Source organism: Scyliorhinus torazame, chromosome 16, assembly GCF_047496885.1.
Source record: "Scyliorhinus torazame isolate Kashiwa2021f chromosome 16, sScyTor2.1, whole genome shotgun sequence".
Lineage (NCBI taxonomy): Eukaryota > Metazoa > Chordata > Chondrichthyes > Carcharhiniformes > Scyliorhinidae > Scyliorhinus > Scyliorhinus torazame.
This window is the reverse complement of record NC_092722.1, coordinates 25,506,859-25,520,646: the sequence shown is the minus strand read 5'-3', so window position 1 is coordinate 25,520,646 and position 13,788 is coordinate 25,506,859. Positions and strand designations below refer to the sequence as shown.

General features: G+C 48.2%; 1 protein-coding gene across 5 annotated transcripts in view; it reads right to left on the bottom strand.

The window, feature by feature from the left end:
• Positions 1-13,788, bottom strand: part of klhl21 (kelch-like family member 21) — a 39,721-nt gene that overhangs the window by 7,346 nt on the left and 18,587 nt on the right. For 4 of the 5 annotated variants that reach the window (XM_072478084.1, XM_072478083.1, XM_072478082.1 and 1 more), the window contains 2 exons: positions 7,498-8,551; positions 2,109-2,514 (listed from right to left, as the gene is read on the bottom strand). In XM_072478084.1, coding sequence (XP_072334185.1) covers positions 2,109-2,514; positions 7,498-8,524 — 1,433 coding nt within the window. In that variant the 5' untranslated portion in view covers positions 8,525-8,551. Of the gene's footprint in view, positions 1-2,108; positions 2,515-7,497; positions 8,552-8,651; positions 8,824-13,788 lie in introns of those variants that run through there. The other variant, XM_072478085.1, reaches the window with a different exon arrangement.

Genomic DNA, 13,788 nt, shown 5'->3' with positions numbered 1-13,788 from the left:
CCTAATTTGGAAGGGATGGATGGGTGGGTGGGTGGAAAACACAGGGTTCCCATTCTGGAGACACCTCCTACCCCAGGCCTGGCTTCCCTCGTGATCCTGTAGCCCATTGACACTTGGTGTTTGGGCTCACACTCAGTGGACACTGGAGTGAAGTACCAGTACTCGTGGAACCAAAGCCAAGCAAGGAGTCATCACCTTCAAGAGAGATGAGGGAAAACTGGCAAGTAAAGTTGATATGAATTGGAATTTATGAGGTAAACAACATGATTAGATAACTGCTGATGCCTGAAAACAAACTCCCCTGCCCCTGCGTAATTCAGGTCCACTTTGTTTACTCAGTCAGTGTCTGACAGCAGCAGGTGGTGTGGCAGCTCCTGCTCCCTTCCACGACATGATCAGAGAGGAGGGGAGACAAGAAGTTTTTTTACATAACGAGTCATTGTAATCGGGAACGCGCTTCCTGGAAAAGAGCAGCAGAGGCAGATTCATCATAAACTTTCAAAATATTTTTAAAAAGGAAAACTGTGCAGGGCTATGGGGAAAGAGCAGGGGAGTGGGACTAATTGGATAAGCTCTTTCAAATGAATTTCACCGATGAACAAACTGCTGTCCAGAGATTCACTGGGTCATTTAGGGAATGGGGCTAACTGGACTGCTCGTCAAAATAGCCAGTGCAGGTACGATGGGCTGAATACATGCTGAGCTGTACTATTCTATTTGGCTATACTTCAAAAGTCTTTATTGGCTATAAATGTTTTTAGATGTCCTGAGGCCATGAAAGATGCTTTATTCCTAATTTTCTAAGTTTATGATTGTTAAATGCAAGCTTTTTCATCAATAAGGAAACAATCCCAAAATTGCCCCAGCCATTCCCAAACCTCCAGGCCAATTAACTTTAAACAAACTAGCTGATAAAGAGAGGGATGCAAATATCTATTGGCCAAGGTTGCAGGTCTCCAGGATCATGCACTGTAGCTTGGACACCATCTGCTCTAATGATGAAAGACCACTTGAGGGAAGATCCACTGCTGGGAAAAGAAGGAAATGTGGAATAGACAGCTGGAATGATGCAAGTGAATGATTAACGTATGTAAACCTCACAACCAGCCTCCATTGGCGGTTTGCTGGGAAGCTCTTTGATTTATGATACGTTGCCCAGACATTTGAAAATGATCTGTTGACTATTGAAAGCAACTGGACGCATATTCCATCATCACACCCCACCCCTGCAAAATCAAATTAGCTGACATGTCTCAGTTTTACGGCACAGGTTTACAGTCCATCATACATAGAATTTACAGTGCAGAAGGAGGCCATTCGGCCCATCGAGTCTGCACCGGCTCTTGGAAAGAGCACCCCACCCAAGGTCAACACCTCCACCCTATCCCCATAACTCAGTAACCCCACCCAACACTAAGGGCAATTTTGGACACTAAGGGCAATTTATCATGGCCAATCCACCTAACCCGCACATCTTTGGACTGTGGGAGGAAACCGGAGCACCCGGAGGAAACCCACGCACACACGGGGAGGATGTGCAGACTCCCCACAGACAGAGACCCAAGCCGGGAATCGAACCTGGGACCCTGGAGCTGTGAAGCAATTGTGCTATCCACAATGCTACCGTGCTGCCCACTTAACACACTTTCCATAACCTGTGCCTCTTGATGAAACAGGGAATCTAGAATGACTGAAAAATCAACCAAAAATCTGGAAATAAGTCCAAGGGCAGAAACAGCATTTTGCTTAATTAAGAGCGAGTCTAGCCACATCCATGTACATCTATGAAACTATCAAGGGAAGCTGAACAGTACTTACCCGTGTATGAGTGCATGTGGACAGAAGGGAAAGGGGAATGCATGCCTGCACTGAGTTGGCAGACAAATGGCATCAGGTGTGATGCCAGCACAGTTACATAGACTGAAACTCACCTACGATGCATGGAGCCCAAGGCGAGGTTCAGAAGTGTAGATGGCACCTGTGGAGCTGGACTGCAACATCAGGAGAGGAGGGTAAGCCTCACTCCCAAAGGTTCTTGGTGTTTCTGCTTATGCCCCCTTCATTCACGGCCAACCCTTTACCATACAGTGCAAATCATTTAAACTCACCGCACAAAGTAGATCAGTCCATTGAGAGTCACCGTCTTTGGCACAAACGACCATGGTGGCAATGAGCCGCAGACCACGACACTCCAGGAGACAGTCTCAGGGTCGTAGCACTGAATGGCCATCGCCTCTTGACCAGTGAGTGTGCCAATGGCGTAGAGTTTCCCCCGGCAGGCTGTACTTGAGCAGTTCTCCATGGGGAAGGGCATACGATGAAGGGCCTCCCAGCTGTCGATACTGTGATCGTAGCGTTCCAGGCTGTCATGGGCGACGATGTAGATGTGGCCTTTGAGTACTACGGAGCTGTGGTACTCTCGTGCTTGCAGCATGGGCGAAACCTCAGTCCACTCATTCACACTGGAATTGTAACGCCACACACAGTCGTACAGCGATGTCCCATCAGAACCACCTGTTAGGCAAAAACACAGTGAAGACACAGCTCTCAATGACTGTTCCTCTCCCTCCCATGACCAGTTGGATATTCATCATGTCAATGGGTAATACTCCTGCCCTGGAGTCAGAAGGTCTTGGCTTCAAGTCTCATTCCACAGACTTCCAGATGACACTCTCAGTGCCTATAATGGAGTGCTGCACTGTCAAGGTGCTGCCTTTTGGATGGGATTTTAAACCAAGGCCCTGCATGCACTCTCAGGTGGATGTTGGAAAGGTCCCATGGCACGGTTGTGAAGAACAGTAGGAGAGCTATCCCTGGGAATCATGGCCAATATTTATCCCTCAATTAACTGGACTCAAGCAGATTATCTGGTTGTTATCACATTGCTGTTTGTGGGATCTTGCTGTGTGCAAATTTCCTACATTAGAAAATTACATTTCAAAAGTGCTTCATTGGCTGTAACCTTATTTCAGACATGGCATCATGAAAAGTGCTGCAAAAATGCAACTTTCCTTGATGTGAACCTAGGCAGGCTATCCGACTGTGGCAGCATCACAACCAAGCTCAATGACCACACTTAGCACACTTTCCATAATTTACAGGCCATAAAGAGGCCATTCTACCCATTGGGCCCGTGCTGGCTCGAGAAATCCAAACCTTATCCCACTCTCCTCGTTTCTGTCCCTGCTTCAAATATTTTTTTAAATTATAAATTTAGACTATCCAATTCTTTTTTTCCCAATTAAGGGGCAGTTCACTTACACTGTACATCTTGGGGCCGTGGGGGTGAGACCCATGCAGACAAGGAGAGAATGTGCAAACTCCACACGGACAGTAACCCTGGGCTAGGATCGAACCCGGGTCCTCAGCGCCTTGAGGCAGCAGTGCTAACCCCTGCTTCAAATATTAATCCAATGTTCTCCTTAAAAGAAACCCAATGGTCTCTGCCTCAAGCATTCCCTGGCGCAAAGCCGCCCATGATCCAACTGCCCCTGTGTGTAAAGGAAAGAACATTTTCCTGAATTCGATTCTCCCTCTCAGTAACAATTATAAATCGGGAACTCTTATCACCGATTCCCCGTTTAGAAGTACTCCTCTCTTGTTCATTCTATAAAACTAGTCAGAATTTTTAAAAACGCTTAAATCCTTTAGCTTTCTATGCTTTGGAGTTTCCCAGTATCTCAGGTTTCTTCTTGCAACCATGGTTTATCATTGCTGTCATCACTCCTGGTGAATCGAAGCTCCCTACATCTTTAAGTGATTCCCTGTAATCACTCCATGCTTCTTGTGATCCTGTCACTGCCTTTTATAAAAATGGGTAATTTCCCTCATTGCCCTCGACCAGCATTATCCAGTTTATAAAACACAAAAACACTGCTGGTATCAGGTCTGAGAGACATTCGGCAACAGGAACCCTGGCCGAGATCAGGCCAGCCAACTCAGTACAGACCTCGGACCTACTCAGGGCTGGGTGTGCTACTCTGGCAGACTCCAGTAACACAACACGTTTTCAGCCTTCAACATTCCCTTCGCTCCTCCGGGGCAGCAATCCTCCACACGGGGTCTGTGTACTGGTGTACAGCAGCTGCCTCCCAAGCCCTGGGTGGCCAAATCCAGACACGAGTACACGGGAGGCACTCGGCTCTTCAGAGGAACATAGCGTCCTCGGGAGCCAGGACCGAAAACAGTCCCAGACTGGGGCTCATGGCTCACTCCCCCAACACAATCATGGAGATATTTTTAACCCTTGAAAATATCATTTGCATGCTGCCTTACTGGTAGCTGCCAGTTAAAAATAAATTCTCAATAACAAGGATTTCACGCAGTAAAAATACCTGCGTGACCAGAGCATGTTGACATGATCTATATGTAGAGTGATCACTGAGACAGCTAGGACAGCATTTCCCATCAATGTCACCATGCGTCATGGGCCTTCAGCAACCACGAGGTTCTATAATTGAGAGCAAAATGTGGGACAGTCCAAACTTCCTCAGAGCCATTCTGCAGCTATACTGCTGCAGTGCACTGCATGGTGAACTTAAAACCCATGTGCAGAGTTCTGCCCAACTATCTCATATACCCAGAAAAAAATATTTTTAATGTTGAAGTCCAGTCGGTTCATCACCTATGTTGGATGAGCTGTCCTCCTGGAAAATTTTAAAACAAACGAGATCATCAGGTGGTCTCCACGTACCAATTTAATGGAAACCAGTGGGGTTTGGTTTTGGCTGTGAAGCTAAAGCTCTCTTTCATGACGAGGGGTTTTAACTGCGGGAGGGAATAAATGCCAGCGACACCACATTCTTACCCTTAATTTTAAAATCATCTGTAGCAATTTTTGTTTTCATTTCAAACATTTGGTGTTCACTTCATCGGGACTGTGAATTTAGATGCAAGTCTCTGTTGAAGTGAAAGATTGTACCAAACTGAAGTGACAGTCAACATTCCAACAATGGAAGTAATATGGGCGTCTTTCAGGCCAATGGAGCAAAGAGTTGGGAGAACACCTTTTGTACAATGACCAGCTTTTAGTGTTGCATGAAAAACTTAATTATTAGTGATAACTTTGCTTTGCAAACAAATTGTAAGTGTAAGCTGGTTTAGCTCAGTGGGCTAGACAGCTGGTTTGTGATGCAGAACAAAGCCAGCAGCGCGGGTTCAATTCCCGTACCAGCTTACCCGAACAGGTGCCGGAATGTGGCGACTAGGGGCTTTTCACAGTAACTTCATACTTGTGACAATAAAAGGTTATTATTATTAAGCTGTTGATCTTCAGTATCTTGGCCTATACACTAGAATGCTTTGAACATGCAAGTTTCATAGAACATACAGTGCAGAAGGAGGCCATTCGGCCCATCGAGTCTGCATCGACCCACTTAAGCCCTCGCTTCCATCCTATCCCGGTAACCCAATAACCCCCCCTAACCTTTTTTGGACATTAAGGTCAATTTAGCATGGCCAATCCACCCAAGCTACACGTCTTTGGACTGTGGGAGGAAACCGGAGCATCCGGAGGAAACCCACGCAGACACGAAGAGAACGTGCAGACTCCGCACAGACAGCGACCCAGCAGGGAATCGAACATGGGACCCTGGTTCTGTGAAGCCACAGTGCTAGCCACGTGTGCTACCATGCTGCCCCTAGCATTCGTAGGCCTATTCTCTTTGGTGTTCTAGTCGTGCCTCAGTGGGTAGCACTTTTGCCTCAAGGAGACGGTTGTGGGTTCAAACCCTTGGAATTGGGCTTGAACAGACACTCCAGGCAGACACTTCAATGGCAGTGCTGAGGGACTGCTGTTGGAGGAGTCTTCTATCAGTCGAAACATCAAATTGAATCGCATCAGTCTATGCAGAGATTCCACATCACTTTGTAAAAAGACTTCAACCTGGTGTTGGACTTTAACCTGGTGTTGCAAGACTTCTTACTTTGTAAAAAGGGCAAGGGAGTCCTCCCTAGTTTTGTATTCTCTTGAATGAGTGATCCAATCGAGATATTTAGAACGATCAAGGGATTCAATAGAATAGAATTAGACAAACAAACTATTTCCTTCATGGCAGAATCCAGGACAACCTTAAAAATCTTATAGCACAGGAGGACGACAGTGGGGCCATCTCAGGCTTTTTGAAAGGTGTATCAAATTTGTCCTGCCACCCCTGCCGGCATCCCTGCCGTTTCCTTCCCTTCAAACAATTCCCCTTTTGAGTTACTATTGAATATACTTCCACCACCCTTGCATGCATGCAATCCAGATCGTAACAATTTGATGTATGCAAAAAAATCCCATCTCCTTTTGCTGTTTTGTCAATTATCTTAAATCTCTCTTCTCTGGTCATTGACCCTCCTGCCAATCAAAACAGTTCCTCCTTATTTTTAATCTATCAAAGCTTTTTGTAATGGTGAACACCTCCATTAAATCTTCTTCAAGGGGAAGAACCCAGCTTCTGTAGTCCATATAACCAAGATACTCATCTGAAGGGGGCACAACCATAAAATTAGAGCCAAGTGTTCAGCAATAAAATCAGGAAGCAATTTTTCACACAAGGGGCAACAGAAATCTAAAACTCATTTTACTACTGATGGTCAACTGAAGCCTTCAAGATGGGGAAAGAGCGGGGCGGAATGATGGCGCAGTGGTTAGCACTGCTACCTCACGCCACTGAGGTCCCAGGGTGGATCCCGGCCCCAGGTCACTGTCTGTGTTGAATAGAATTTACAGTGCAGAAGGAGCCCATTCAGCCCATCAAGTCTTTACCGGCCCTTGTCAGAGCACCCCACTTAAGGCCACACCTCCACCCTATCACCGTAACCCCACCCAACCTTTTTGGACATGAATGGCAATTTAATCATGGCCAATCCACCTAACCCGCACACCTTTGTACCGTGGGAAGAAACCGGAGGAAACCCACACAGACACGGGGAGAACGGTCACACTCCGCACAGACAGTGACCCAAGCCAGGAATCGAACCTGGGACCCTGGAGCTGTGAAGCAACTGTGCTATCCACTGCACTCCCGCGCTGCTCTATGTTTATGTTGGTCTCATAAGCTGCTCCTGGGTCTGGCCATGTTGGCCAATAACAGGTCTAGGCAGCGGGCGGTCAAGGAGGCATCCAACCTGACTGTCTGCCTCTCGCGGTGGCCTTTGGAGAGAGCACATGGTACCCACTGGCACGTTTCAGGCCTTCCACGACTGGTGGGCGCCACGGGGGCATCATCATTCCTGGTCATGGAAAATAAATATACAGCTTTAAAAGGTTAAAGAGGGATGCCAAGGCTGCAATGGGCTGAATGGTCTCCTCCTCCGGGCAAGATTGTCCGAGATGGATCATTGTTGGGCTCAGGCTCACTGGGATCAAAGGTTCCAGAGACAGATTCTGGGCCTACTCCCGTTACCACGGCAACAGGGACCAAACTAACGTAGTGCAGCAGCCGGGGTCAGCCCCGGGCCCAGTGTAAATCCTGCCCCGCCCGCTCCCCGGCCCCCAGCCCGCTCTCTTACCCGTCACATAGATGTCGTTGCCGAAGGCGGTGATGCTGTAGCCGCCGGCCAGGTGGTCGGGGAACTCGGCCAGGTACCGCCACTGGCCGCTCTGCGGGTTGAAGCAGTCGACGGTGACCAGCTCGTCGCAGTCCTTGTCGCAGCCGCCCACCACCACCAGGATCTCGGCCAGGCCGGTGGAGGGCCGGGCCCGCATGCGCTCGCACGGGTAGTCGTGGCGGTCGTACTCGGAGGACTGGAAGGCCCGGGCCTGGTGGATGAGCTGCAGGCAGCGCGGCGAGTAGTAGACAAGCGGGTCGCTCTCCACGTGCGCCAGCAGGTAGAAGCGGCGGATGAAGGGCAGGCGGACGTGCTCGAAGAGCTCGGGCCAGAAGCGGAGCCGCCGCTTGGGGTCGGCCTTGACCCAGCGCAGCGCCAGCTGATAGGCCGCCTCCTCCTTGTCGACGTGCAGCCGGTCGTCGGACAGGTACTCGAGCAGCCGGCGCTGCGGCAGCGCCTCGAACTCCTCCTCGGCGGACAGCTCGACGATGTGGCGCAGGACGAAGCGCTTGGCGTTCTCGGCCAGGCCGCGGCAGGCGTAGGCCTCGGCGAACTCCTGGATCTCCAGGCAGTTGGCCACGTCCAGCTGGCGCTCCAGGTAGGCGCAGCAGGCCTCCTTCACCGAGGGGAACTGGAAGAGGTCGGCGGCGCGGGCCAGCGGCTCCACGTTGCCCTGCGTGACGGTCACCCGGCCGGTGTAGCAGAAATCCAGCAGCAGGCCCAGCACGTCGGCCTTCACCCCGTGCAGCTCCACCCGCTCGGCGTAGCTCTCCTTCAGCCGGCCCGCGAACATGGCCCTGAAGTAGTGGCTGGCGGCCGCCAGCACCGTCCGGTGGCACGGGAAGTCCTGGCCGCCCACCGACAGGGTCATGTCGAAGAACTTGCCCTCCGCCCGCAGCTCGTTGATGCCCTGCAGGATGTTGAGCGCGTGGCCGGGGTCCGAGAAGGGCAGCACCGAGGCTTGGGTCAGCGTGGTAGGCCTGTCCATCCTTCTGACCGCTGGAGCTCACACCATCTGCAAGCAGAGAGAGGGGGAAGGAGGTTATTACAGGGCTGGCGTGGGCACCCTGGCGGCTTTATAACAGAGGCCCAGTCATCTGGCAGGTTATATTTACCAGCAGCTGAGCCTGCAAATCATCCTGACATTTGCACTCAATGGATTATAAAACTTGGCTGGCTGCAGCCTCTCCACAACCTGATGAGCAACCCAGTCATGCAGACACAGTCACAGCACAAACGCATGCCCTTCTCCCCATTATGGAAGGAGTGACCAGAAACACCAGCACGGTTGGACAGAGTGGCTGCTTCCTCCTGTAAAATGTATGCAACTCTTGTGTCAGAGAATTTGCAGCGCAGAAGGGGGCCATTCGGCCCAGTGGGTCTGCGCCGGCCCTTGGAGAGAGCACCCTATTAAGCTCATGCCTCCACCCTATCCCAGTAACCCCCCTCCTAACCTTTTGGGCACTAAGCGGCGATTTAGCATGGCCAATCTACCTAAGCTGCACAGCTTTGGACTGCGGGAGGAAACCCACGTAGACTCGGGGAGAAAATGCAAACTCCACAGCCAGTCATCCGAGGCTGGAATTGAGCCCAGGACCCTGGAGCTGTGAGGCAACAGTGGTAACCACTGTGCTACCTTGTCACCCCGGCCAGGATCACACTCTTGCCATCCGAGTGGTGAAATCCGGTCTCACTCCAGAAACTCAATCACATAATCTAAGCTGGCAGTGCCGAGAGAGTGCAGCACTGCAAGAGGTCTTTCAGACGAAAGACTAAAACCAATGCCCATCTGTACTCTCTCAAGTGAATGTAAAACATCCCACGGCGCTGTTTCAAACTAGAGCAGGGAAATTAATCCCTTTGGCGAAGAGAATTGGCCAGAGGCTGGGAATTCTGCGACGGGTAACTCCCCCTCCCCCTTGTTCCAAAACCTGTCCACTGTCTACAAGGCACAAGCCAGGAGTGTGATGGAACACTGCCCATTTGTCTGGATGAGTGATGCTCCAACAGCACAAGCTGAACACCATCCAAAACAAAGCAGCCAGTTTTGACAAAGGGTCATCTGGACTTGAAACATTAGCTCTTTTCTCTCCCTACAGATGCTGCCAGACCTGCTGAGATTTTCCAGCATTTTCTCTTTGGTTTCAGATTCCAGCATCCACAGTAATTTGTTTTTAGCCTGCTTGATCAACAACCTGTCTGCAACCTGAAAACATTTACTCGCAACGACCAAGAGAAAGTGGCAGGAGCGAGTACTAGATTACAAGGTGCAATGTAGCAGCTCACCAATCTTCCTTCAACAGCAGCTTCCTAACCTGCAGCCTCTACCACTTAGAATGACAAGGGCAGCAGACAAGAACAGCACAAGCACCTGCAACTTCCCCTCCATGCCACATACCATCCTGACTTGGAACTATATTGCTGTTCCTTCACTGTCAATGGGTTAAAATCCTGGAACTCCCTAACAGCACTGGGTGTACCTGCACCACATGGACTGCAGTAGTCCAGGAAGGCAGCTCACCAGCATCACTTTCTCAAAGGCAACAAATGTTGGCTAGTGACAGTCATCCCATAAAAGAATAAAATGTCCTGGTCAATACTTATCTATCAACGAACATTACCAAAACAAATTTTCTGGTCATTATCAGTGCTGTTTGTGGGACCTGGTGCATTTCCAAACATGCAACACTCCCTCAGTATTGCTCCAGTGTTCACCAGATAGTGTGTCCAAATCTGAGTGGCGTGCGAATAGAAAACATTCTAAGCTAGAAATAAGTGTTTTCATGTATGGAATGATCTGTCTGGACTGTATGCAGAACAATACTTTTCACTGTATCTCTGTACACATGACAAATCAAAATCGTCAGAGCAAAGATATCAATCAGAATTTACAGCACAAGACAGCTATGCAACCTAACAGATCACTCTTCCACCAAAGCTCTATACAAGACATACTGCTAAAATATTGCCCTGCACACACTATGAACTATTTTCTTTTTTAAAAATAAATACTTTTAGTCTCCTTTTTCACATTTTCATCACACTATGAACTAATTTTCGAGGCTAGTTTTATCAATCCGATTTGTCCAATCTAATTGTAGATTAGTCTCCCATGATTATTGCGGTGCCTTTTATAAACTCCCCATTTGTTTCTTCTTGTACACTCTGTCCATAACTGCTGTTAGGGCCCTATAAACACACAAATTACCTCTTACCTTTCTTATTTCTATCCAAACTGATTCTACATCTTGCTTTTCCGAGCTAAGAACAACTCTCACTGCTGTACTAATGACATCTTAATTAAACAGGATTCCCCACCACCTTTTCCTAGTCTCCGATCTTTCCGAAATGTTAAATACCCTTCAATATTCAGGCCCCAGCTTTGATCACCCCGCAACCATGTCTCAGTGATGGCTATCCGTGCTACAAATGCCCTGCGTTTTGAGATTCAGCACTTTCTCTTTACAATCTTTGCAACCTCTGGCTTTATCTACTGCTGCCAGAGCTGCTGGGTTTCCCCAGCATTTTCTGTCTTTATTTCACATGTTATATATTATATAATATAAATGATTGTTCATTTATTTTGTTTATTAACATTATGAAGCAATAGCACTTCGGTGCTGCAGCCTCAGCACCTGTCAGCCATGGAGGGTAAATTTTCAAACTTAAGCCAGAGCTGCTGCATCTGATCACTATCCAGTGCATCTGGTGACAATAGTTGAGGATAGGATCAGATTCGCAGGCAATGGTCTATCCCCAGTCAAATAGTTTAGATTTTCACATGATTAATGGTTGCTTGTGTGAGGTGCTAAACAGTGACTGGTACCATGGAACCATACTTCAGCAAAACGTCAAGAATTTCAGGGAGTGGAGGAGAAAATGGTAAGAGTACAAAAATCTGAAACTCGCATCCTTCATTCAACAAGCTGGCAAAATGTGTCCTCCCTTTTAAAAAATGGCTTTTGAACTTATTCACATCTTACACAGTCCTCAGCAATGAGTCATTCTGGTGTCACCAGGAACATGGTTTCATAGAGAAAAACGAAAGCATTTTTAATCACTAACACTCAGCTATGACAAACTTAACGACTCGCCACAGGACCTACCCACAGGAACAACTTATTGAGCTTCTGTGAAGCAAGTTCCACAAGTACAAATTTGACATCAAGTCACATAAGGAGAAATTAGGACATGTGACCAAAGCTTTAAAGAGGTAAGTTTAGGAGAACCTTAAAAGGACTGAGAGCTTTAAAGCGGGAATTCTGGAACTTAGGGCCCAGACACTGAAGCTACTGCTGCCCAATGGTGGAGAATTTAAAGTAAGGGATCTGCAAGAAGCCAGAACTGGAGGAGCACAGAGATTGCAGAGGATTGTTTGAGGTTACAATGATAGGGAGGGACAAGGCCATGGAGGGATTGGACCATGATTGCTGTGGGTAAATACATGATCTTGTATGGGGCAGAGTTGTGCAGACCAGTAGATCCTTTATTTAACTGTTGGTTGGTTAACCCACGTTACCCTGGGAAGTTGTTGGGATGCGACAATTGATCTCCATGCCCTATACCAGGGGAATCCGATCCTATCCTTAACTATTGTCACCAGATGCACTGGATAGTGATCAGATGCAGCAGCTCTGGCTTGGGGGATGGGAGAATTCAATCAGTCATCAAGGGTTCCCCCTCAATCACTGTCCTATGACCCAACTTTAGCAGAGAACATGGTGGGGCTCACCTGTGAAGACCTCCAACAATGTACCAGCGTTTGCTGGCACAAATAAATAAACTGTTTATATTGCACTTTTCAGATCCTCAGGACATTCCAAAGCATTTACTGTCAAATATTTACTCGTGAATTGTAGTCACTTGCGATGATGTAACTGAGGGCTGAGATAACCCCAGCATATGTCAGTGCCTTCAGGTCTAAAGGGAACAAAAACATGATGGAAAGTATTCCACACATGCAACACAAGTTAGCTGCCGAACTAAGCGGGTGGGAATGTGATGGAATTCTATGTGATGGTTCAACCGTGACTCCTTCTCATGTATCCTAGTGATATAATTGGCACAAATTCTGTGAGTTGACCGGCATATCATGAGGGATCTTTAAAGAAGGGAGTCCCAACAACAGCAGAGGGAATGAAACAAAGTGAAAAGTTGTTTACGGCAACAGGTCATTTTCTTTTCATGTTGCATCACCATTGGCAAGCGTGGTTTCATTTGCCTAGATCCCATGCTCTGGAATTCCCTCCCTGAAGCACTCACTTTCCTTAAAACTTCCTTCTGTGGCCAGCTTTTGGCACCAGTCCCAATATCTTATGATGATTTTGTAGCATTATGTAGCACTCTTAGAGGTGCTACATAAATTCAAGTACCCTCCATTGTGTTTCCAAGCTAGTTTATATAAATAGCACAGTACAAAAAACGTGAAAACATCCGCACTTGTTCCACATAATGTTGCTTTTGTTCCAGATCAGCAGAAAATGTTCCTCAGAAATCTGTTGTGGTTACATGCACATTCCTGTCGCTAGGCGGCGCCACAACAGCTTGCTAGCGCAGGCAAACCGTGTAGTACTGCATGCCATCCGCTTGATGGCGGCAGGCACCGCTGTACAGCGCCATCTATTGGCAGACGTCTTTCATTATCAAGATACATATGGCACTGCCCCTCAGTGGCATATTCCGACGCTACAGAATGGCTTACACTACAACAGAATTTCTTCTGTATTTATAAAACGCCTGTCACACAGAATCAGAAACACCGAATTGTTACAGTGCAGGAGGCCATTTGGCCCATCGTGTCTGTAGCGCGCTCCAAACAAGCATCATGGCTTAAGTGTCACTTCCTCGCATCTCTGCACATTGTTTCTATTCACATAATCACTTAATGCCCTCTTGAATGCCACGTTTACAAGATAACACAGGTTAGCACTGTTGCTTCACAGCTCCAGGGTCCCAGGTTCGATTCCCGGCTTGGGTCACTGCGGAGTCTGCACGTTCTCCCCGTGTCTGCGTGGGTTTTCCTCCGGGTGCTCCAGTTTCCTCCCACAATCCAAAGATGTGCAGGTTAGGTGGATTGGCCATGCTAAATTGCCCTTAGTGTCCAAAAAAGGGGGCAGGTGGGGTTACGGGGATCGGATGGTGGTGTGGGCTTGGATAGGGTGCTCTTTCCAAGGGCAGGTGTAGACTTGATGGGCCGAATGGCCTTCTGCACTGTAGATTCTATGATTCTAAGATTATCAAAAGCCTTCTGAA